The sequence below is a fragment of the Mus caroli genome, unplaced genomic scaffold, assembly GCF_978045245.1.
Source record: "Mus caroli unplaced genomic scaffold, Mus_caroli_1 scaffold_6, whole genome shotgun sequence".
Classification (NCBI taxonomy): domain Eukaryota; kingdom Metazoa; phylum Chordata; class Mammalia; order Rodentia; family Muridae; genus Mus; species Mus caroli.
Window position 1 is genome coordinate 16,978,507 of NW_028227261.1, and position 21,771 is coordinate 17,000,277.

Below are 21,771 nucleotides of genomic sequence, written 5' to 3' on the forward strand. Positions count from 1 at the left end.
CTCAGTGTGGGTGCTGAACAGGTGACAGGCAGGGACTACCATGTGTGGCTTTGTAGTCTGATCTAGGAATGCCAATACTGAAGAGACCATGAACCTACAGATGTATGTGTCATCTCAGCGACTCACAGGGCACGAGAATGCTGACCGCTGACCCCCCCCCAATCTCTATTTTAGCAGTTTTGAACTGCACAGTAGATATACAATTTCCTTTCTGCTTCGTGTGTGTGTGTGTGTGTTCTCACACCACAGTGCACGTGAAGGTCAGAGGTCAGCCTAGAGGGATAACAGCTGTAAGCCGGGCTGCACAGGTTTAGCCCATGCACCAACTCCCGCTGCCCATCCCCCACCCTACCCGCCCTGATGCTAACAAGAGACACAGCTGTGGCTGACTGGCTTATCATCGTTATCACCCGGGAAAAGGATGCAGATTGCCTGCCAGGGTCAGGGATTTGCAGAGCTAGCTATAGCTTCCTGACACTTTTGTAACATAGCACTTTACCAAGTACCCCCATTAGCTGCCGAGAAGCACACATCCTAGAACAGTGGTCCTCAACCTTCTTAGTGCTGCGACCCTTTAAAACAGGTGGTGACCCCCCAACCATAAGCTTATTTCGTTGCTACCTCATAACTGTGATTTTGCTACTGTTATGAATCATAATATGCAGGATATCTGATGTATGACACCACCATCCCAGCCTTGAGGCCAAAACAGGTTGAGAGCTACTGTCCTAGAACCAAGACTCCCCCATAATCTTGAGATGTAGCACCCAGACCAGTGGGAAGGGCAGAGCCCCAAGCTGTTAGACTCCAATTTCCTAGGGCTGCAGGGTCTACAGGCAGCAGCTGCTAAAACTTTGATGCTGAGTGGAAGGATCTCTCCCTTCACCCTTCACCCTCCCCCCCCCACCTCCTCCTCCTCCAGGCTCACCTGTGAACCCTTAACAAGGGGGCGGGCTGGGGGGTGGTCCTTACCCCTACTAAAGAGGAAGGCCAGGAAGCCCCAGCGTCCTAGGCAATTACTCTGGTGGGTAAGGACTGAAGACAGTGGCTAACTTGGTAAGTCCAGCCATGTCTTTTCAGAGCACTCTCAGCCTGTCTCTGGTCAACCCCACCCATGCCCTCTGCATGGTAGGCATGGAAATCACCTTGGACATCAGTGGGTAAGCCTTAGCGGGTATCTGTAGGGGTAATGAGAAGGGAGGGTCTGGGCAGAGTCCCTGTGCCCAGGAGTCCTAGGTTAGCACTCTCAGCTGAACTGACTGACCCCAGGGAAATCTGGCTTGGTCTCTGAGAGCCCTCCCATCCCAACTCTGGATGCTGACTTATAGCTTTCTTTGCCTCTTGCAAGATCCCTGTTAGCTTCGAAGGTGGCCTTGAGTAGGCGGGGGTTGTGTCTTACAGTTCTGGCATCTGCTCACTCCATGCGTGTGAAGCTGAGGCTTGTATGTAAAATGAAGATGTGATCCTCACAAGGAGGCTTTGCGGGAGCGGGAGGTTGGGGTGGGACATCATCATGAGAGGAGTGGAGGTTCTGGGGGTCCTCCTCAATCCCGTAAGATGGATGCAGACTCCAGATCGGGGGCTGTCCTGGAACCCTGTTGCCTCATCGGTTGGTGAGTCTCCTAACCTGTATTGTCTCCTTCAAACCAGGTGTGCACCGGACAAGTGCAAGTCTTTCACCATCCGTGGTTCCCCCAGGATCTTGATCCACATCTCCAGCTCCGTCATCGCTGACAAAGAGGATGCTATTGTCTGGAGGCCAATGAACCATCCCACAGAGGCACTGGTGAGGATGGTGGCGCCCAGCTCCACTGTGGACGAAGACAAGGTGAGCCATGGAGGGGAGAGGGGTAACCTTTAACCTACCCAGGTGATCTCAATGTGGAAGCTGGCAAGCCGAGCTGAAGGCCATTGGCAACAGGCCTGCCTACCCAAGGCAGACCCAGCTGCAGCTGTCTGTGGGCAGGGAGAGAAAGGCAGTTAAGGGATGGTGAGTGGGTGGAACCTGCCCATCTATGTGTCTGTGGAAGGCAGTTTCCTTCAGCGAGTGGCTCACTTGGGTAAGCACTGTATCTTGAGTCGGGCCAGAACCAGTGTTGTACACTGAGCTGAGCAGCGCATACCTATTAAGCCCAATTAACCAGGAAGAGGATCAGCAGTTGGAGGTCTTAACCTGAGCTACAGAGCAAGCTCCAAGCCAGGGCAAACGACTTTAGTAAGAGACACTGTTTTTGTTGGGTTTTGAGACAGGGTTTCTCTGTGTAGCCCTGGCCATCCTGGAACTCCCTTTGTAAACCAGGCCGGCCTCGAACTCCCACAATCCTCCTATCCCTGCCTCCTAATGACTGGGATTAAAAATGTGCAGCACCTGGCAAGACACACTCTTAAATGTCCTAAGTGGTTATGGCCCCTGGGTCAGCTCATAGTGGGTCACTGGAAGGTTAGCTGCTGAAACACAAAGCCAGGGTCACAGGCTTACACCCAGTCTATGGCTCTGGGCTGTCTCCACAGGTGCTGGTCTCCTACTTCTGTCCTGACAAAGATGTCCCCACGGCCACAGCTGTGCTGTTTCTCACTGGCATCGGTGAGTCTTCCCTCTAGGAGCTGAGGCCCACCCGGCGTTCCTCTGGAGAGCAGGGCAGGTCTTGTGAAGCAAGGAAAAGGCTCCTTGTGTAGAAGATGCTTTCTATTGGCCCTGAGATGATATCCACGCACCTGTTCCCTTGACATTCACTCACTTAGCAACAACCAGAACTTGAGTCACCTGCCCCCACTTCCTCATTCTCATTGCTGCTGGGTCTGGTCCACTACTATGTCATCTCGTAGATCTCCGTGTGGGGGGGGGGGCAGGGGAAAGACATCAGATGCCCTGGAACTTGGAGGTACAGGTAGTTATGAGACACAAGCTGCGGCATGCCACGAAGGGAACTCGGATCCCCTGGGAGAGAGCAGTAAGGGACAACAGCTGAGCGCTCTCTCTCCAGCCCCATCTTGAAGCTGCTTTGTAAGAATCAGGTGGCCACTGTGGATGACTCCCTCCCTGACTTACTCATGAGAATCTGCCTGCCTCTGACGACACTACCTCTAACTAGCGTGTCCAACCTGTGGCCCAGCACAGCTATGGCTACAGCCCAATATAAAATCCTACACTTAAAACATTTATTTTGGCGGGGCTGGAGAGATGGCTCAGTTGGTAAGAGCACTAGATGCTTTCTAGAGGTCCTGATTCAGTTCCCAGCACCCACATGGTGGGGTTCACAACCATCTGTAATGAGATCTGACACCTTAACCCGTGTGTCTCCAGTCCATCTCTCCAGTCCAATACTTGACATTAAGATACCTCAGTTAGGCTTTTTACCAACCATGTCCGGCAAGGGTCGCCAGAGCTTCGGGGGTGCCGTTAGCAGGCCAGGTTCTGAGACCCTTCCTTCCCTTTCAGAGGTCTCCCTGGAGGCAGACATCTATCGAGATGGACAACTGGACATGCCATGTGATAAGCAAGCTAAGGTGAGGCTGCCTGGTCAAGGGAGGGGGCAGGACCCAGGGGAGCCATCCCTAAGCCTCAGCCCATGTTTATCTGACTGTTGGGGTATCCAAGTCTCTCCACTATATACCACAAATCGGGGTCGATGAAGTAAACTTGTGATCTACTGAAAAACAGCTAGGTTGTGTGCACCTAGCAAGGGGTGTGTATATGTGTGGGTGCCTAGCAAGGTGTGGGTATGAGCCTAGCAAGACATGGTGTATAGGTGTGCATGCATGTGTACTTAGCCTGGTGTGTATGGTATGTATGTGTTCTTTTAATCCCAGTGTCCCAGAAATAAAAGCTGGAAGACTGGGGTTTGAAGACCATTCTCAGAGCTACATAGGGAATTCCAAGCCCCCTTGGGCTATATAGTAGATATGATACGGTCTCAAAACAAAATGGAGTCAGATGTGGTGGCAGCTGCCTGTCATTCCTCCCTGTTCCTGGATGTCTGATGCAGGATGGAGAGTTTAGTGCCATTCCTGGCTTTTACATAGCCAGGCTGTCTCAAAACCAACCAAAAAAAATAGCCAGGTGTCCAGAGGCATGGGCTTGGTTAAGTAGTCAGTTATAGCTGCCAGCTGCCATCTCTGGACCTCTGGTGGGACATGGCCCTTGCAGCGTGCCTCTGTCCCTGCATTCCAGAAACAAAAGCAACCTGCTACCTTTATTTGTCTTTTCATCCATCCGGTAGCCTTCTGTTCCCGCAGGTCATCTTTCTCAATCGGTGTCCCCTGGCTCCCCAGGGTCCCCAGGGCCTGTGATGACAAAGCTGAATATGAGAGACGGAGGGTTGGCTTGACTTTCTACCTCAATGTCCTTTTCACTTGCAGAAAAGATGGATGTGGGGTCTGAACGGCTGGGGAGCCATCCTGCTTGTGAATTGTAGCCCTAATGCCGTAGGCCAGCCTGATGAACAGTCCTTTCAGGAGGGCCCCAGAGGTATGTGCCCTTGATGTGTTCCCACTTCTCTCAAACTCTGGCCACCCCTTGGCACACATGCAGATCACAGCTGATTTCCTTGTGGATGACCGAGTCTTTTTATTTTAGGTTTTGAGGGAGGGGGGTTGCTCCCTATAAAAGCATTTGCTTACAATGTACAAAGGCCCTGGCTTACGGTATTGCTGGCATATCTAAGGATTTTATGCCTTGAAGCTGTGTGGTGAGAGTCTATACAGCTTCATACAGAGATATGTGTGTAGCCTTTTTTTTTTTTTTTAAGATTTATTTATCATATCTAAGTACACTGTAGCTGACTTCAGACGCACCAGAAAAGGGTGTCAGATCCCATTACAGATGGTTGTGAGCCACCATGTGGTTGCTGGGATTTGAACTCAGGACGTTCGGAAGAGCAGTCAGTGATCTTAACCGCTGAGCCATCTCTCCAGCCCGCTGTGTGTAGCTTTTAAGAGTGCTGTTCATAGCTAGGCATGGTGGCACATGCCTTTAATCCCAGCACTCGGGAGGCAGAGGCAGGCAGGTTTCTGAGTTCGAGGCCAGCCTGGTCTAGAGAGTTCCAGGACAGCCAGGGCTACACAGAGAAACCCTGTCTTGAAAAACCAAAAAAAAAAAAAAAAAAAATGCTATTTATATGGGGCCTGGAGAGGTGGCTCAGTGGTTAAGAGCACTGACTGCTCTTCCAGAGGTCCGGAGTTCAATTCCCAGCAACCACATGGTGGCTCACAACCATCTGTAAAGGGATCCGATGCCCTCTTGTGTGTCTGTAAACATCTACAGTGCACGCATATATATATATATATATATATATATATATATATATATAATCTTTTTTAAGTGTGCTGTTCATAGCCAGGCATCTGGGTAGCGCACGCCTTTAGTCTCAGCACTTAGGAGGCAGAGGCAGGGAGATTTGGAGTTCCAAGGCCTGCCTAGTCTTACAAAGCAAATTTCAGGACAGCCAGGGCTACACAGAAACCCTGTCTCTGTGAGAACTGCACCCCGACACCCCCCCCAAAAAAGCCAAACACAATTATTCATTACATATGTGTGTATACATGAGATTATGTGAGCATGTGTACACTGCAGCTAGAGTAGCAGAACTCCTGAAACTGAAATTTGGTTGGTTGTAAGCTATGTGAAGCAGATGCTGGGAGCCAAACCCAGAGCCTTCAGAAGAGCAGCAAGTGCGCTTAACCACTGAACCAACTTTCTGCTCTTCACACGTGTGTTTGAGACCATGGTCTCCCATAGCCCAGGCTGGCCTTGAACTTCTGTATCTACCTCCTGAATTACAACGGGGTGTTTCACCACACCCGGTTTACAGAGTGCTAGGGATTATACCCCCAAGGGCTCTGCATGCCAGGCAAGCCCAGTACCAGCTAAGCCACATCCTCTGCTCCCATGCAGAGTCTTAATTTCATTTCCTGGCTGAGTCGCCTGCCACCTGGGAGGTAGAGATAGGGCGTTTGACCTCACAAGCTGGTAAGAACTCCTGATTCCATAGATGGAGTGGGGGACCCTGACCATGGAGTGTCCCAGGAGCAGAGAGATAAGCCTTAAAGATTATAGCTTGTATCTATCATCCCAGCCTGGGCAACCAGGACTCCATACCATTTCCATCCCTATCCCATCCTGGTGGCTGGCCTGAATCTCTGACCATCCTTTTGCCCAGAAATACAGAACCTGTCTCAGATGACTCTAACTGTGGAGGGCCCCACCAGCATCCTGCAGAATTACCAGTTGATCCTACATACCTCTGAGGAAGAAGCGAAGAGGGCAAGAGTCTACTGGTCTCAGAGTAAGTCCCAGCCCTATACTACCTCTGCATGTCGGCCAGGTGGTGGGCCCAGTACTACCTCTAACAGGGTGCCCAGAAGAAGCTACAGTCACAGATCACAGGCTGTGGGGCCAGATCTGTGTGTTGCAAGGGCTTATCTGGCTTCCACCTTGACCCGAGAGTAGGTTTATACACGCTATGGGTTATTCAGTCCATCTGAACGATGCCTAGCCCCATAGCTGGGAAAGGACAAATGCATTTGAGCTGATAGCACACCATATAGAGATGACATCCCCAAGATAACACCTCCTAGGAGGATCCCTTATAAAACAAACATAAATTTGTGTGTGGGTTTCTTGCCTATGTGCTTGTCTGGGCACTGTGTGAGCCTGCAGAGGCCCAGAAGAGAGGGTTGGGAATTCTTGGTTAGATGGTTGTGAGCCTGCAATCTATGTAGGTGCTGGGACTTTAACCTGGCTCCTCTGGAAGGTGTGTGGTCAGTGTTAACCACTGAAACCATCCTGTCTAGCCTGGAACCACCTTCTTAGCTAAGACCTCACTTCAGTGAAACTTTCAGAAGATTAAAACTCAAAATGGCGCCGGGCAGTGGTGGCACACGCCTTTAATCACAGCAGCACTTGGGAGGCAGAGGCAGGTGGATTTCGGAGTTCGAGGCCAAGCCTGGTCTACAGAGAGTTCTAGGACAGCCAGGGCTACACAGAGAAACTGTCGTGAAAAACAAACAAAAAAAATAGACTCGAAGTGTCCCTCAGACTCCACACTTGAGTGTGGGCTCTGAGCCCCGACTCCCACTGTGTCCATCCTAAGCCTTTAAATCATGTTGGTACTGAGGCTGGGGTGGTAACTCAGGAAAGCTCTTGCCATGTAACATGAATTCCCAAAGTTCAGATCCCAGCACACGCTGAAGTCTAGGTGAGGGGTGGCATGTATCTAGAACCCCAGAGCTGGGGAGGGCATTGTTGGCAACCTTGAAGATTGCTCATCGGCCACTCTAGTCGAATAGGCAAATTCCTGGGCCAGTGAAAGATCTTGCCCCAAAATAAGGTGGTGGCCTGAAGATGCCACCTTTCGGCCTCCACTTGCCTGTGTGCACACATGCAAGCATGTATTGTGTGCTGGTGTACTGAGTGGTTCTTAACAGCTGACCGTCCTGAGCCCTCGGCTCCGATCTCCACTCCCACGTCAAGATGGATCGTGCGATTGCTGTGCTCGCCTGTTGGGACGGCGATATCAATCACGAAGCTTCACAGCTGGTCACCCTCCATTTTATTCTATTTATTTTTAGTAGAGAATCGTTTATTTAGGGCATGGGGAGGAGAGTTAAGAGTAGCAGAGGCAGAGAAGGAGGAGAGTGGAGAAGTAGAGGCCAGCCATGACCATGTGGAAAGGGGGAGCAAGGGGGCAAGAGTAAGAGCAAGAGCGGTCACCCTCCTTTTTTATCCCAGGAGGCTCCTCTGCGTATGAACTGGTGGTGGGACCCAACAAGCCTGTCTATCTCCTGCCTACCTCTGAGAACCATGGGAAAGAGATTTTCTACGTAGAAGCCACGGAATTCCCATCTCCCAGCTTCTCGGGCCTGATCTCCTTCTCCCTCTCCCTAGTAGAAAAAACTCACAACCAGGTATGCCGCTGGGTCAGCCAGAGTCCCTGGGCTTGGTGGAGCGAGAGCCATGGTGCTTCTAGGCAGGACACTAGCTCTCGGTACAGCTGGGGGTGTTACCAGAAAGCAGGCTCAGATAGATGAACAGCGGGCTGCAAAGGGAAAGGTGACCGACGGAGCCAGGTCATGATGAAAATCCCATCCTCCACTGCAGTGCATCCCAGAGACCCCGCTCTATAAGGATACAGTGATGTTCCGGGTGGCACCTTATATCTTCATGCCCAGCACCCAGATGCCTCTAGAGGTTTACCTGTGCAGGTAAGAGCACCTAAGAAGTGTGTATCACTAGCCTCTCCCTCCTTCCTCTCCCTCCTTCCCCCCCCCCCCAGGCCAGCCAGGAGGCTCAAAGTCTTTGGAGCGTTGCATCCGATGTCAGCATCAATGTTGAGCCTGAACTAGAGTCCCCACCAGTTGTGGGGACACTTCTCAGTTGTGACTCACCAGTGCAGTCAACCCTTAAGGGTCTGGTCTGTATAATTGGATGTCTTGATATCAACCTCGGGCCTCACTATGTGCCCAAGGCATGGACATCCACTGTGGATCTGTAAGTGCTGGTGCTCTGTATGAAAACATAAAATCCCAGGCTGGAGAGATGGCTCAGAGGTTAAGAGCATTGGCTGCTCTTCCAGAGATCCTGAGTTCAATTCCCAGCAACCACATGATGGCTCACAACCATCTGATGCCCTCTTCTGGTGTGTCAAAGACAGCTACAGTGTATTCATATATATAAAATAATATTTTCCAGGTGTAGAAATCCCAGCACTCAGGAGACAAGAGGCAAACCAGTCTCCATAGAAAGTCCCAGGTCACTACATAGTAACAGAAAAACCTTTAAAAAAAAAAAAAAAAAAAAGCCGGGCAGTGGTGGTGCACACCTTTAACCCCAGCACCTGGGATGCAGAGGTAGTGGGTTTCTGAGTTCGAGGCCAGCCTGGTCTACAAAGTGAGTTCCAGGACAGCCAGGGCTACAGAGAGACCCTGTCTCAAAAAAAAAAAAAAAAAAGTTTGAGCAGAGGAGCCCATACTAGCATAGAAAAAGAGAATGCACAGAGGTGATCAAAAGGTGTGAACAGGGTTGGACCATCACCAGCCATGGTCTAGCATGGTCTAGGCAGAAAAAGTCTAAGCCAGTGACTCCTGCTGAGGTAAGGGGACAGGTGTTGCTCCTTCCCTCGCCTTCCCCCTGGGACAGGGAGTAGGACTGTTTTGAGGACCTTGAAATCACAGTGGGCTTCTTGGTTGGTGGCAGGGAGCTACAGCTGCAAGGCTTTGTGGACTCGGTGACCAAGCTGAGCGAGAAGAGCAAAGTGCGGGTGGTAACTGTCTATGAGGACCCCAACCGCCAGGGCAACTGGCTCCAGGTAAGTGACACCCACCTGGGATGATCTAGCCATGGGGGGACGGGGCAGGAAGGCTTGGCACGTGTCACAAAATGACCTTGACAGTGAGCCAGCATACCACTGAGGCATGCTTGCCTGTCAAGGATAACCTTTCCAGATGTTGTAACATTCCAGCTGAGAGCTCCGCTGCAGATGCTGGAGCCGGGGTACGTGGGATGTCGGGATCAACGCTGGCTTGGCTTTGGTTCTGTGGCTCCAAGAACATCTGAGCACTCACTAAAGACTGTTGTACCAGCAGGGGCTCGAGATAAGGACAGGTGCCTTCACTCCAGCCAGGGCTGAGCTCAAGCGTTGAAAGGGAGACAGAGAGAAGAGCCTTTATTAGGTCATTTGGGTAGCTGAGGAGGCAAACCAATGGGGTCATAAGCCAGGCACTGTTGGGGCTGGGCTGGGAGCCACCAGCACTTCAAGCGGTAGAGCTGTTGACCTGGAAGTGTGCGTGGGGGAATGAGGAGTTAATTGGACACAGCTAGGAGTTGCACCGTGGGTTAAGACCCTTCCAGGGCTGGTGAGATGGCTCAGTGGGTAAGAGGACCCGACTGCTCTTCCAAAGGTCCAGAGTTCAGATCCCAGCAACCACATGGTGGCTCACAACCATCCGTAACAAGATCTGACTCCCTCTTCTGGTGTGTCTGAGGACAGCTGCAGTGTACTTACAATAAATAAATCTTTAAAAAAAAAAACAAAAACAAAAACAAAACCCTTCCAGCAAAGTACAGAAGCCAACACAAAGCAAGGTGGGGGCGACACTTTAAAGGTACAAGCCAGAGTTGAAAGGTCAAGGGCTAGGGATGTAACTCAGAGCTTGCCTAGTAGAGTCCCAAGTTCAGTCCCCAGCACTGTGTAGACTGGGATGTGGGGGTGGCACAGACTTCTAATCCCAGCACTGGGAGGCAGGGGCAGTTCGGGGAAGCACGAATCCAAAGCCAGCCTCGGCTAGACAGCAAGTTTAAAGGCTATGTGAGACTTGCTTTGTTTTGTTTTTTGAGACCGGATTTCTCTGTATAGCCTTGGCTGTCCTAAAACTCACTTTGTAGACCAGGCTGGCCTCGAACTCAGAAATCCACCTGCCTCTGCCTCCCCAGTGCTAGGATTAAAGGCATGCACCACCACGTGAGACTTGCTCTTAAAGGGCCTCCCGTCTACACCCTCCCCTGCCCCGCCCCGCCCCGCCCCACCCCACCCCAAACAGTCCCTTGGCTGAGATGCAAGGAGCTCTGGTTGTGGGAGATCTGCTAGAAGCCACAGGGCAAGTCAGAGGTCATAGTGACTGCCTGCTGGCAGATACCAGAAACCAATTAACTTGGTTTGTAAGTAGAGCTGGCAGGCCTGACAGTGGGTTGGGAGACCATGGATTCTCAGTCTTAAGCCAGAAGGTGGAGTGTCAAGTCGAGCAAAGCCTCTGGGCAAAGCTTTGAGGGCTGAGCAGGAGCTGACTTCAAAGCTTCTCTCTAGTGTCTTTGGCTGCTCCCAGAGAGCCTGCAGCGGATGGAGAGAATTTAACCTCCATCTTTCTCTCTCTCCCCCCCGCCCCCAGGACGAGATGGCTTTCTGCTATACTCAGGCTCCTCACAAGACAGTGTCATTGATCCTTGACACCCCGAGGGTTTTCAAGCTGGAAGACTTCCCCATGAAATACTCACTGGTGTGGAGCTGGGATAGCTTCGGAATATAGTCAACTTCTCAGGCCTGGTGTTCAGAGCCAGGGTTGCTGGGATGTCGGATGAGGGAAGGGGCATGGGTGGGGAGTGGAGGAGGACCAGGTGGTCTGAGGGGAAGGGGAGATGTAGAAGTCCCCCGACAGTCAGTGGTGTGATGGATCCTACATCCAGCCCCTCCCAGGTAATGCTCCTTCCCCCCGCCGGCTCTCCTCCTAGAGCCCTGGTTTTGGCTACCTGATCCGACAAACTGAGGACCACCGGGTGGCTAGCCTGGATTCCATTGGGAACCTGATGGTATCTCCGCCTGTCAAGGCTCAGGGAAAAGACTATCCTCTAGGGAGGGTCCTCATTGGTGGCAGCTTTTACCCCAGGTGAGCAGCGACACCAGAGGGCAGGTGACCCAGCTTTTTACCCCAGGTGAGCAGAGAGACCTGAGGGCAGGTGACCCAGGTGCCTTAAAGGAAAAAGACCGTCACCCTGGTTCCAGTAACTCTCGGATTCCCCCGAGAGCAGATCTGTTCTGCATCCTTCTTGAAACTGAAGGGCACTTGAACCTGAGAATGAGGGGCTAGGGACATGGCATAGTATTATATGTGTACAGTGTTCTGTACTGCATGTTTGCCTGCAGGCCAGAAGGGGGCGCCAAGTCTCCCTACAGATGGTTTCCAGCCACCATGTGGATGCTTGGAATTAAACTCGGGACCTCTGGAAAAGTAGCTAGTGCTCTTAACCTCTGAGCCATCTCTCCATCCATGATTCTCTAGTTTAAATCCAACAGAGCTGTTGGCCCAGGAAGACAGGACTCGCAAACATGGGGGGTTGGGTGGGAGCAGTATAACTCCCAAACCAGTTATCCCATATGCCTGGGTTCAGTCATTAGGATCACGTGACTGGGCTTACGCTAGGTCACAGTAAGGGCCACCCCCACTTTTTAAAGCCTTATTCCTGTGGATGAGAACCCCCACAGTACATGCTGAGCTCAACTCTCAGGAGTCTGCCCTCTACTATGAGGGTCCTAGGGATTCAATATGGGTTTCCAGGCTTGGCGACCGGCGTTTCTTTGAGCCAGTTCATTGGCCCAGAATAAGGAATCTTTCTAAAGCCACCCTATTCGTTGGCAAGAGCAGTCCAATGAAGTCCACCTCTTTACAGCATCTCAGAGGCGTCTCCATTTTCTCTTCCAGCTCTGAGAGCCGGGACATGAACAAGGGCCTGCGAGAATTCGTGTATGCCCAGCAGGTGCAGGCCCCTGTGGAACTCTTCTCAGACTGGCTGATGACCGGTCACATGGATCAATTCATGTGCTTTGTCCCTACCAATGATAAAAACAATGACCAGAAGGTTGGTGTTAGAGCCGGAGAGGGTGCATCTGCTGGAGGCCCCAGGGACTCCCACAGCAGGGGAGTGACTGTGGCCTCCTATCCCAGGACTTCCGCTTGCTGCTGGCCAGCCCCAGTGCCTGCTTTGAGCTGTTCGAACAGAAGCAGAAGGAAGGCTATGGGAACGTGACCCTGTTTGAAGACATTGGAGCAGAACAGCTTCTTTCTAACGGTAAGGTGACTCCCGCCTAGTGCCTGCCTTCCCCACCTCAAGACAGGGTCTCGCTGTGTAGCCCAGGCTGTCCTGGAACACACTCTGTAGACCAGGCTGGCCTTGAACTCTGATCCACCTGCCGCTGCCTCCCGAGAAAGGTGTGTGCCACCACTGCCTGACCACCTAGTACCCACTAGAACAGTGGTTCTCAACTTTCCTAACGCTGCGACCCTTTAATACAGCTCCCCATGTTGTGGTGACCCCCTGACCATAAAATCATTTTCATTGATACTTCATAACTGTAACCTTGCTACTGTTGTGACTTTTAACATGTTTTTCCAATGTCTTTTGAGAGCCACTGTTGTGGAGTGTGCATGTGTCATCTCTGGTAGAGAGGGCACGGAATCCTAAGAGCGGGTAGGATGGCCATTGTTGGGACATCTTACACCCGGAGGGGCACCCTAGTGTCCAGGCAGACCTGAAGCAATGGGCCAGAGTAAAGTGGCTTCAATAGCCCCAGCTGGTGATGCTGTGTGGCCTCCGTGAGGGGCCACTGGGCTTAGTGTATAGCATTAGCATGTTCAAGTCTCCTTTAAGGGAATATTCTCCTTAAACACAGGGGACTGGCAGAGGTTGTGTGCCCTGGGCCACCTGACAGAAATGTGATGGGAACTTGGGGGGACAAAGACCTGCCCCAGAAAGGAGAGGTGGGGCCATTGGGAGGTTCTCTAGACCTGGGTTAGAGACTCGAGCCAACCTACCCCTCTCAACTCCATAGCAAATCTGTGGTAGGGCCTAGTTGTCAACAGTGACGGAAGGTCACTGGGAAACAACCAGAAGGCAAAGGCTGCACATGTCACCTCGGAGCTGGCACCCAAGGAACAAAGTTTGAGCTGTTGCCCACGTGTAGAAGGGTCCTGATACACACTTAGGTGGGTAGCGCCATACCGCTGCCCAGCCGAGTGGAGGCTGATGTCACCATCCTAACGTACTCCGAGCTTATTTCCCTCGAGCCCGGGTCTGGGCTTTCTGGTGTTGAATAGTGTGTTCAGCACCAGATTCAAGCCACTAGACTCAGTTGCGGAGTCAAGCCGGTCACTGATCTGTCCTGTCGCTTTCCACAGGGAGGGAGAGCAAAACTATTTCCCAAATCCTGGCTGACAAGAGTTTTCGAGAGCAGAACGCCTATGTTGAGGTAATGGCCTGGGGTGTGGGGCTGTCCCCATGATGGCCTGGGGTGCGGGGCTATCCCCATGATGGCCTGGGGTGCGGGGCTATCCCCATGAAGCCTGGGGTGCAGGGCTGTCCCCACTAAGGCATTGGCACTGCCAGACTTGCAGGGGGGATTTTGATCCTACTGAGGGGTGGGAACAGCTGCCAGCCCCAGTACACGGACTTCAGGGGTACAGTGGGGTGCTGTTTATTGGGTCCTTATGACATAGACTATACCACCGTGCATGGTGCCACCTGCCCTGGCAGGGTTGGTACCTGCTGGGGTATAGGGCTAGGGTGAGCCTTGACGTTGGGTCCAAGGGTGATGCTATTAGCAGGGAAGTGCCCCACGGGTGTGTTGAGCAGGCGAGAGTGGCTACTTTAGATCCCCAAAGGAAAAACCTGGGGTCTGAAGGCTGCCATCTGCCTCCCAGCCCCAAGTCTGCTCATGTGAGGGATGAAGGCACCTTGTGACACTGGTGGCTGTCCAGCAAAGACTAGTCAGGGATGCTGGCCTCTTGCATGCCAGCCTTTTCTCTGAATTCACTCCACCTTAGTCCTGCTATAAGGGAAGGCTCCCACGGCCCTGCAGAACTCCTGGCTCACGAGATTTGAGCCAAATGGTTCTCCGGGACCTTTCTGGATTTGTGTAGACACGAGCGGCTCCTTCGGGATCTGTTCACAGTCCCGCTACTATCCCTCCCCACTTCTCTGTTCTGCAGAAGTGTATCAGCCTGAACCGCACCCTCCTGAAGACAGAACTGGGATTGGAGGACAAGGACATCATCCTGATCCCGCAGCTCTTCTGCCTGGAGCAGCTGACGAATGTCCCCTCCAACCTGCAGAGCACCAAACTCTTCGCGAGGCCGTACTTCCCCGACATGGTGAGGACCCCTGGGCATGCCTGCTTAGCCCACACTGCTGGGTGCCTTGCTGGCCCTGGATAGTTCGAGACTATCGGATGGGTGTGGCCCCCAGGTTCATGTGCTTAGTACCAAAGCTGCTGTGCAGGGGTTAAAGACCATCAATGAACCAAGCTGAGCATGAGGGAACACATTTTTATTTTGATTTTTAGATTTGAGTGCTGTTACCTGTATGTATCCACAGCTGCATGCCAGAGCACATGATAGATAGATGTGAGCCACCATGTGGTTGCTGGGAATTGAGCTCCAGGTCCTCTGGAAAAGCAGTCAGTGCTCTTAATTGCTGAGACCTCTCTCCACCCTGGGAAGGTTTTTTTGTTTTGTTTTTGTTTTTTTTAGTATTTTTTTCCCCAAAGATAATACCCAGACACACCAGAAGAGGGCATCAGATCCCATTACAGATGGTTGTGAGCTGCCTTGTGGTGCTGGGAATTGAACTCAGGACCTCTGGAAAAGCAGTCAGTGCTCTTAACCATTGAGCCATCTCTCCAGCCCTGGGAAAGCTCTTTTTTCTTTCTTTTTTTTTTTTTTTTTTGGCTTTTTGGCTTTTTGGTTTTTCGAGACAGGGTTTCTGTTAGCCCTGGCTGACCTGGCACTCACTTTGTAGACCAGGCTGGCCTCGAACTCAGAAATCTGTCTGCCTCTGCCTCCCGAGTGCTGGGATTAAAGGTGTGTGCCACCACACCCGGCTCTATGAAAGCATTATTAAATGTTGGCTGGGATATAGGACATAGCATCAAATATATAGGACAGAGCATCAAATCTAGAGATGAAGATGTGGTAAGTAAGGGTAGCTGCTGATCAGATTTGCCGAGAAACATTGGCACACACTGGAAAGCTAAGCAAATGGACAGAGTTCACGGAGACTGATTTTTTTGAGTGATGCCTACATAGACACAGGCTTTAGCAGTCTGGCCAACCCTAGGGAGTGATGTGTGGGTTTTCCCTAAACCCAATTCTATGTCCCTAACCCCCCACCCACCCAGCAGGAAGGACGGGATAGCTTTTCAGGACTGATCCCTGTTTGATCTTAACTCTCAACAGCTGCAGATAATTGTGTTGGGCAAGAACCTTGGAATCCCCAAGCCCTTTGGGCCCCAAATCAAGGGCACCTGCTGCCTAGAAGAGAGAGTGTGTGAATTACTGGAGCCCCTGGGTCTCAAGTGCACCTTCATTGATGATTTTGACTACTACCTGGCCAACATAGGGGACGTCTGTGCCAGTGCCATCATAAACAGGGTGCCATTTGCATTCAAGTGGTGGAAGATGACCCCTTAAACCCCAGGCCCCGGCACGGCCAGTCCGCCCCAGTACGGATGGCCTTTGCCATAGATCGGTAGTGGGTGCGAGTGTTGTTGTTGCACTGGGTTGAAGGGACGGAGAGCTGGGAGTTAGGGTCTTTCACATCTACCAGCTTGACACTTCTGGAGGGGAAAAGGGAAAAGAAAGTGTGTAAACTTGCCATAGAGCCAATAAAGCACGGTGTTCTGAACGCATGTTTTTACGCCGCCTGACTTTGCAGAAGGGGTTGCTGCTGAGGGGAACCTGCCCCATCCTGCAATGGCTGGGGCCCCGAGTCGCTGTTCTGAGTTTATAACCCAAGTATAGCTGAACTCAAAAATGCTTTGGGTTTGAAGTGGCTAAGCTACGTCTCGGGCTGGAGGAGGGGAGGGACCACCCCCAACGCCCCTACAGACAGGGTCTAAGCAGAGATGGCCTCCTCCTGGCAGACAGCTGGTCTCTCATAGCCTGCAGTCTCCACTCGAGCAGGTGTCTTGTCTCACTGCCTGTGCCTGATAACAGCGGTGGGGTTCTAGGGTCGGGTACATCTGTAGGTGCCTACTGTCCTTGGCAAACCTGAAAACGGTGGCTCTGATCCTTTGAGTCAAGGGTAGAGCAGAGTCTGGAGCCAGCAGTGATGACCACCACACCCCTAAGGATTGTAGGTAGCTGGGGGTGTATGTGGCCTTACAGTCTGATGGAGCCAGGGGTGAAGGTCCTTACCCCAAGCTGTCCTGCAGAAGTTTCCTGCCCTGCATTCCTATCCACGACAGCGGTGGCCTCGCAGAGCCATTTGGTGACTTTGAGCTACTCGGAGAGGCCTGTTCAGGGATAGGGGTGGGTTTGATGTTCTGGCCTCGGTGACATGCAGTTTCTTGCTCACTTGTACTTAATGAATCCAAGATGACCATTGATGCTGCAGAGAACCTTGTGGCTGTGGCCCTTACTCTTAGGCTGGACCCTGACACATAACAGAGGATAAGATTCCCATGTCTGCTTGCATTCCTGGATGGTTGTACATCTAGATCCATCCCTAGAGCCATAGTACTGAGCCCAGGACGGGGAAAGCACCTGCCTGTCCTGGCAGGGCTCTTTCTGGGGGACTTGCCTATTTCTGTTGAGGTCCCTGACCAAATCCCTGCAGGGACCCTAGCAGGCTCAGCTTGGCTGTAGGCCCCTGGGCTCTAACAGCGTGGTCCTTGAGACATCTGATGTAGACACCCACATATGTGGCTTCTTAAAACTTGATACTTCCATTTTGTAATAGCCTCTTGTGTTGGGCTTATGAGAGGCGAATTCTGTCAAAGCCAGTGGCCACTCGGCATCAGACTCGCATACCGTTCTTAGTGGGGGGATATGTACGCCGTATCTGACTGACGGTTCCATGCCTCCATGTCCTGGGTTGGGAAGGGCTCAGCCTGGTTGTAAGATGATAGAATGAGGTCAGTGCTGGGGCTGGTGAGATGGCTCAGTGGGTAAGAGCACCCGACTGCTCTTCCGAAGGTCCAGAGTTCAAATCCCAGCAACCACATGGTGGCTCACAACCATCCGCAACGAGATCTGGCGCCCTCTTCTGGAGTGTCTGAAGACAGCTACAGTGTACTTACATATAATAAATAAATAAATCTTTAAAAAAAAAAAAAAAGAATGAGGTCAGTGCTAATAGACGTCTGGGCAGGGAGACTATCCCAGGACCAGCTACAACTTGGAGCAACACGGGCCAAGGTGAGGGTGATTTGGATAAGTTGACAATCCAAAGTCACTTATGTGACCCTCGACCTCCAGGAAGTCTGCTTAGTGTTTTCCCTTTGGAGACAGGGTCTCAAGTTGCCCAGGCCAGCCTTGAACTCCCTATGTAGAGAGCTGAAGAGATGACTCAAAAGGTAAAGACTGTTAAGCCTGGCACAACCAAGTGTGACCCCTGGGGCCCACACAGGACAGATTCCCATCTTCATGGATGGTTCTACCACATCTATGTAGGTACACCCGCAAACACAAAACCTGAAATGCTAACAATTTCCTTGCCTCTGCTTGAATGCTGGCTGGCATGTGTGTACCTATGTTGACAGTGTGTGTGTGTGTGTGGGGGGGGGTAACCCAGTATTCTGGCAACATTCTGGTGTGATGGACAAGCACTTCACCAGAATGGCAAGCCTAGCACTTCTTAGCACCGAACCCCAGGAGTCCTGTTTCCCTTGAAACACTTAGGGGATGGAAGGATGGCTCAATGGTTAACGTCTGCAGACGTTCTTCCAGAGGACCCACATGGCAGTTCACGACCATCAGTAATTCCAGTCCTAGGGGCTCTGTTGTGGATTGGTTTTATTGTTACTTGTATTAATTTGGCCCCCAAAATTATGGAGAACCCACACATCTATGTGTAAGACGCTGAGCTGGTTCTGATTGACAAATAAAGTTGTTGGAAGCCAATGGCTGGGCAGGGAGACAGAGGCAGGACCTCAGATTTCCTGGCCAAGGGAACCCTGGGAAGGATTCAGAATGGTCATGTCATGTCAGGGAAGCAGAAGGGTCACATGTGAGAAGTACAAGACAGACAGTCAGACAATACATGAGAGTCAGGGATTATGGCCTGAGTCCGGGGCAGCCAAGATGGAATACAGGTTTAGTAATTATTTCGGGATATCAGAGGGGAGGGTGTGTTAGCCACAGGGAGGTTTAGAAGTGCCCAGACACCAAGCTGCTTAAAGCATATTAGAATAGAAGGCTGTGTGTGTCTTTTATTCTAGTATCTAGAGCTTCAGGGTGAACGAGTTCCTTGCTATCTGCCAGAGAGATTAGAGCGGATTTATAAACTCCCACAAGAGGGCTTCTTCATCTTCTGGTCTCCAGGCAGTCCGTGACACATGGTACAGCTGCATATGGAAGCAAACCCACACAAAGAGCAATAAAGCTTTCAACGCGGAGATCACGGGCTCGGCTCTGCCTACCCTTGCCGACTCTGAATTATGGCCACTCTGTCCAGTGACTGGATAAGGCTGCGTCTTGGGCCTCTCCAACACTAGTCCACCAGAGTCTCATATGACCTGACAGCACCTACCTTCCCAACAAGGGTAAACATTCGATGGCAGATCAAGGCCCCCCGCACCCCCCTTCGTCCTAAGGAACTGCCAATGGGAGGCTGCTGGCTCTCCAGACATAGCTACAACTAGCAGGACCCAGACCTTGCAAGGAGAACTTGTAAAACAGTGACTCTCAGCCTGTGGGTCCCAACCTCCCTGAGGCTGACCCCTTCACAGACCATTGGAAAACACAGATACTGACATGAAAAATTGGTAACGATAGCAAATTTGTTACGAGGCAGCCATGTAAGTAATTTTAATGGTTAGGGGTCACCACAGGAACTGTATTAAAGTCTCAGCATTAGGAAGGTTGAGAGCCTTTGCTGTAGAAAGTAGGGGTCTCTTTAGCTCTGCAGGAACTGCCCCAAGGCCACTCCTGAGAGGTGGCCAGGGGAAACAACTGGGACCTCTCAGGGTCCGTCTGCCCACCAAGCCCCTTCCCTGTGACCGAGCTCACCGCCTGTCTACAACTTATTTTCCTCTCTGAAACAGGAATAGTGAACTGACTTCGGGACTGTCGGTGTCCAAGCTCCATTCCCGTGGCATAAAAGGCTAACCTTACAGTGCCCCCTGGTGGTTAACTGGCGGAAAGGAAGGGGCCAGGCACCCTCTGATCCTTTCTGGTGTTTGGAGGTTGATTACAAGTGCTCCTGGAAGGACTGCAATCCTGACAGACTGCTCGTAAGGTTGGGTGGAAGCAAGCAAGCCAGAAAATGCTTGTTCATTCACAACCAAAACCCAACAGAGCCCAAGTCTTGGAACACCTTAGGTCAAATTTACACTGTGTGGGTGGGATGGCTCACACCTTTACTGCCAGCACTAGGTACGCCCCGGCAGGTTGTAGACATGTTTTTGTGCACTGTGTAAAGGTTATCTATGTGTTACTCAAATGTGGATTTCTCTGCCCCCCTTGTTTCCATTCAGACACCCCACTATAATGCTTTAGTCAACCTTCTGTCTTTCCACCAGCCAGGGGAAGCCAGAGAAGACAGCAAGGGAAGAAACTTCAGAAGTAGAGAGCTAGAACCATATTAAACTGCTGGGGCATAGCCAGATTAGCACTACAGGTTAGGATTCATTTAACTGCCCAGATACTGAGATGCAAGAATGTCACCAGCCAGCCACACTTAGCACACTTAACCTAGGGCTGAATACCTCACATATGCGGGGTACTGGGAAGGTGGCCAGCCTGGGCTATGAGACTTTGTCCCACCTACAAAAGCCAGCTCCCGAGCTAGGACCATGTGTGGTTTCAGGACTGTGTCCAGCCCTGGTTGGGAAGCCCTTGGCCACTACCCCATGGGCCCGTGGCTCTCTGCACCCTTCCAGCCCAGCAGGAAGCTCTCTGGTCACTCTTCCGGGGCACGTGCACAGAGCTGGGGACACACTCCACGCTACTGAAGAGGAATCATGAAAGCCAACGCAGAGTAAACAATGATGCCGTTTATTTAAAATGTTTACTCCCAGAAATATAGATATAAAAAAAAATAGGACAATTAACAGCACTAAACCAGGCACCTTCAACCGAATCCCACCATCCTCGTCAACGCCCTTCCTGTTACCCTTTGTGGATGACCAGATTTCAGGAGCCCCTGGACAGCCAGAGTGGTTCCTACCCAGGGCTTCCCGCCTTCCTCCTGTCCTAGAGCTCCCCGTGGGAAAGCTCGGGTGAGAATTTTAGCCTAAAGGGAGGGGGCTGTGGCCGGGCACACTTTCAGCTCACCCACTGCAGGCCTCTAGCCAGGGCGGCTGACTGCGGGTTTAGGTTTGCTCCCTGGAAGACGAGCCCAGCTTGGCTCCGGGCTGTGTGTCCTCAGTCCTCTTGGTGACCACACAACTAACTCCAGGAGACCTCCCGGGACAGGAGGAGCAGACCCCGAACAGCACTCTCTAGACAGAGACCAGCAGGGATGGACGGACGGCTCCCGTTCGGTACATGAAGTGAGGGGTGGTGTCTGGGGTGACCTGGACAAAGCAGGTTAGTTTTGCGGAAGCCCTGCCGCTACAGAAGCTTGCCTCTGGACAGACTATTGCTGGACAGATGGGGGACAGGGAGAACTCGGACCCTTCCCGGCAGGCCACAGCACTGGCCGAGACAGACACCTTGCAAAGCCAGAAGCGGCTGTGAAGCGCTGGGGCGGAGGAAAGCGACAGACTGGGTCATTTTTGGCATTTTAACATAGAGACGGGAACAAGCGTCACAACGGCAAAAGCAAACCCATGACTCTCAAGACCAGACTTTGACTTTCCCATCCACCCCCCTCACACTTCCATCCTCAGCCCCCTCCCCCAAGCACCACTGAACTAATCCTAGTTAAAGCAGTCAAACCAGCCCGGACCCTCTGGAAACCAAGGCCCCGGCCCGAGCTGCTGCCACTCGGGCCCAGTGAGGAGGATCCGGGAAAGGCACCTCGGAACTCAGCCACAAAGTCAATACCAGGACGGGCTCGGCAGAGGGCACTTGGGGGAGGGGGGCGTGGTGCACAGGATCTGCACTGACACACACGCAGGGCAGGGGATTTCACCAAGAATCCCAACTATTTGGTACCAGAGCCAAGCAAATGCAAGCAGAACACTGGGCCAGGACAAGAGTGGCCAAGTCTCAGAGCAGGGCGGCCATCCCAGGCAGAGGGACAGCAGGAGCACACGGGCAAAGCACACAGGTGGCAACGGAGGGCCACAGAGGACCGAGGACATATCTGACTGCTGGCTGACCAACCTCTAACTGCCCACCCCA

The 21,771-nt window shown here is 52.0% G+C and overlaps 1 protein-coding gene across 1 annotated transcript; it reads left to right on the forward strand.

Moving 5' to 3' along the window:
• The first annotated feature begins 1,134 nt into the window (after nucleotides 1-1,134).
• On the forward strand, nucleotides 1,135-16,081 carry Padi6 (peptidyl arginine deiminase 6). The gene is made up of 16 exons (XM_085838502.1): nucleotides 1,135-1,160; nucleotides 1,651-1,828; nucleotides 2,446-2,584; nucleotides 3,440-3,507; nucleotides 4,360-4,468; nucleotides 6,159-6,284; nucleotides 7,730-7,905; nucleotides 8,099-8,202; nucleotides 9,194-9,305; nucleotides 10,882-10,989; nucleotides 11,222-11,376; nucleotides 12,190-12,346; nucleotides 12,433-12,556; nucleotides 13,663-13,733; nucleotides 14,473-14,634; nucleotides 15,718-16,081. Exons 1-16 carry the CDS (start codon nucleotides 1,135-1,137, stop codon nucleotides 15,949-15,951), a joined length of 2,049 nt encoding a protein of 682 aa, XP_085694628.1. The 3' UTR covers nucleotides 15,952-16,081.
• Nucleotides 16,082-21,771: the final 5,690 nt, after the last annotated feature.

Bases quoted from the DNA above. Each gene is read 5' to 3' on its own strand.
- Padi6 (XM_085838502.1), top strand. From the start codon at position 1,135: ATGGAAATCACCTTGGACATCAGTGG. The intron at 3,508-4,359 runs GTGAGGCTGCCT...TTTCACTTGCAG, and splicing joins CATGTGATAAGCAAGCTAAG to AAAAGATGGATGTGGGGTCT. The intron at 6,285-7,729 runs GTAAGTCCCAGC...TTTTTATCCCAG, and splicing joins AAGAGTCTACTGGTCTCAGA to GAGGCTCCTCTGCGTATGAA.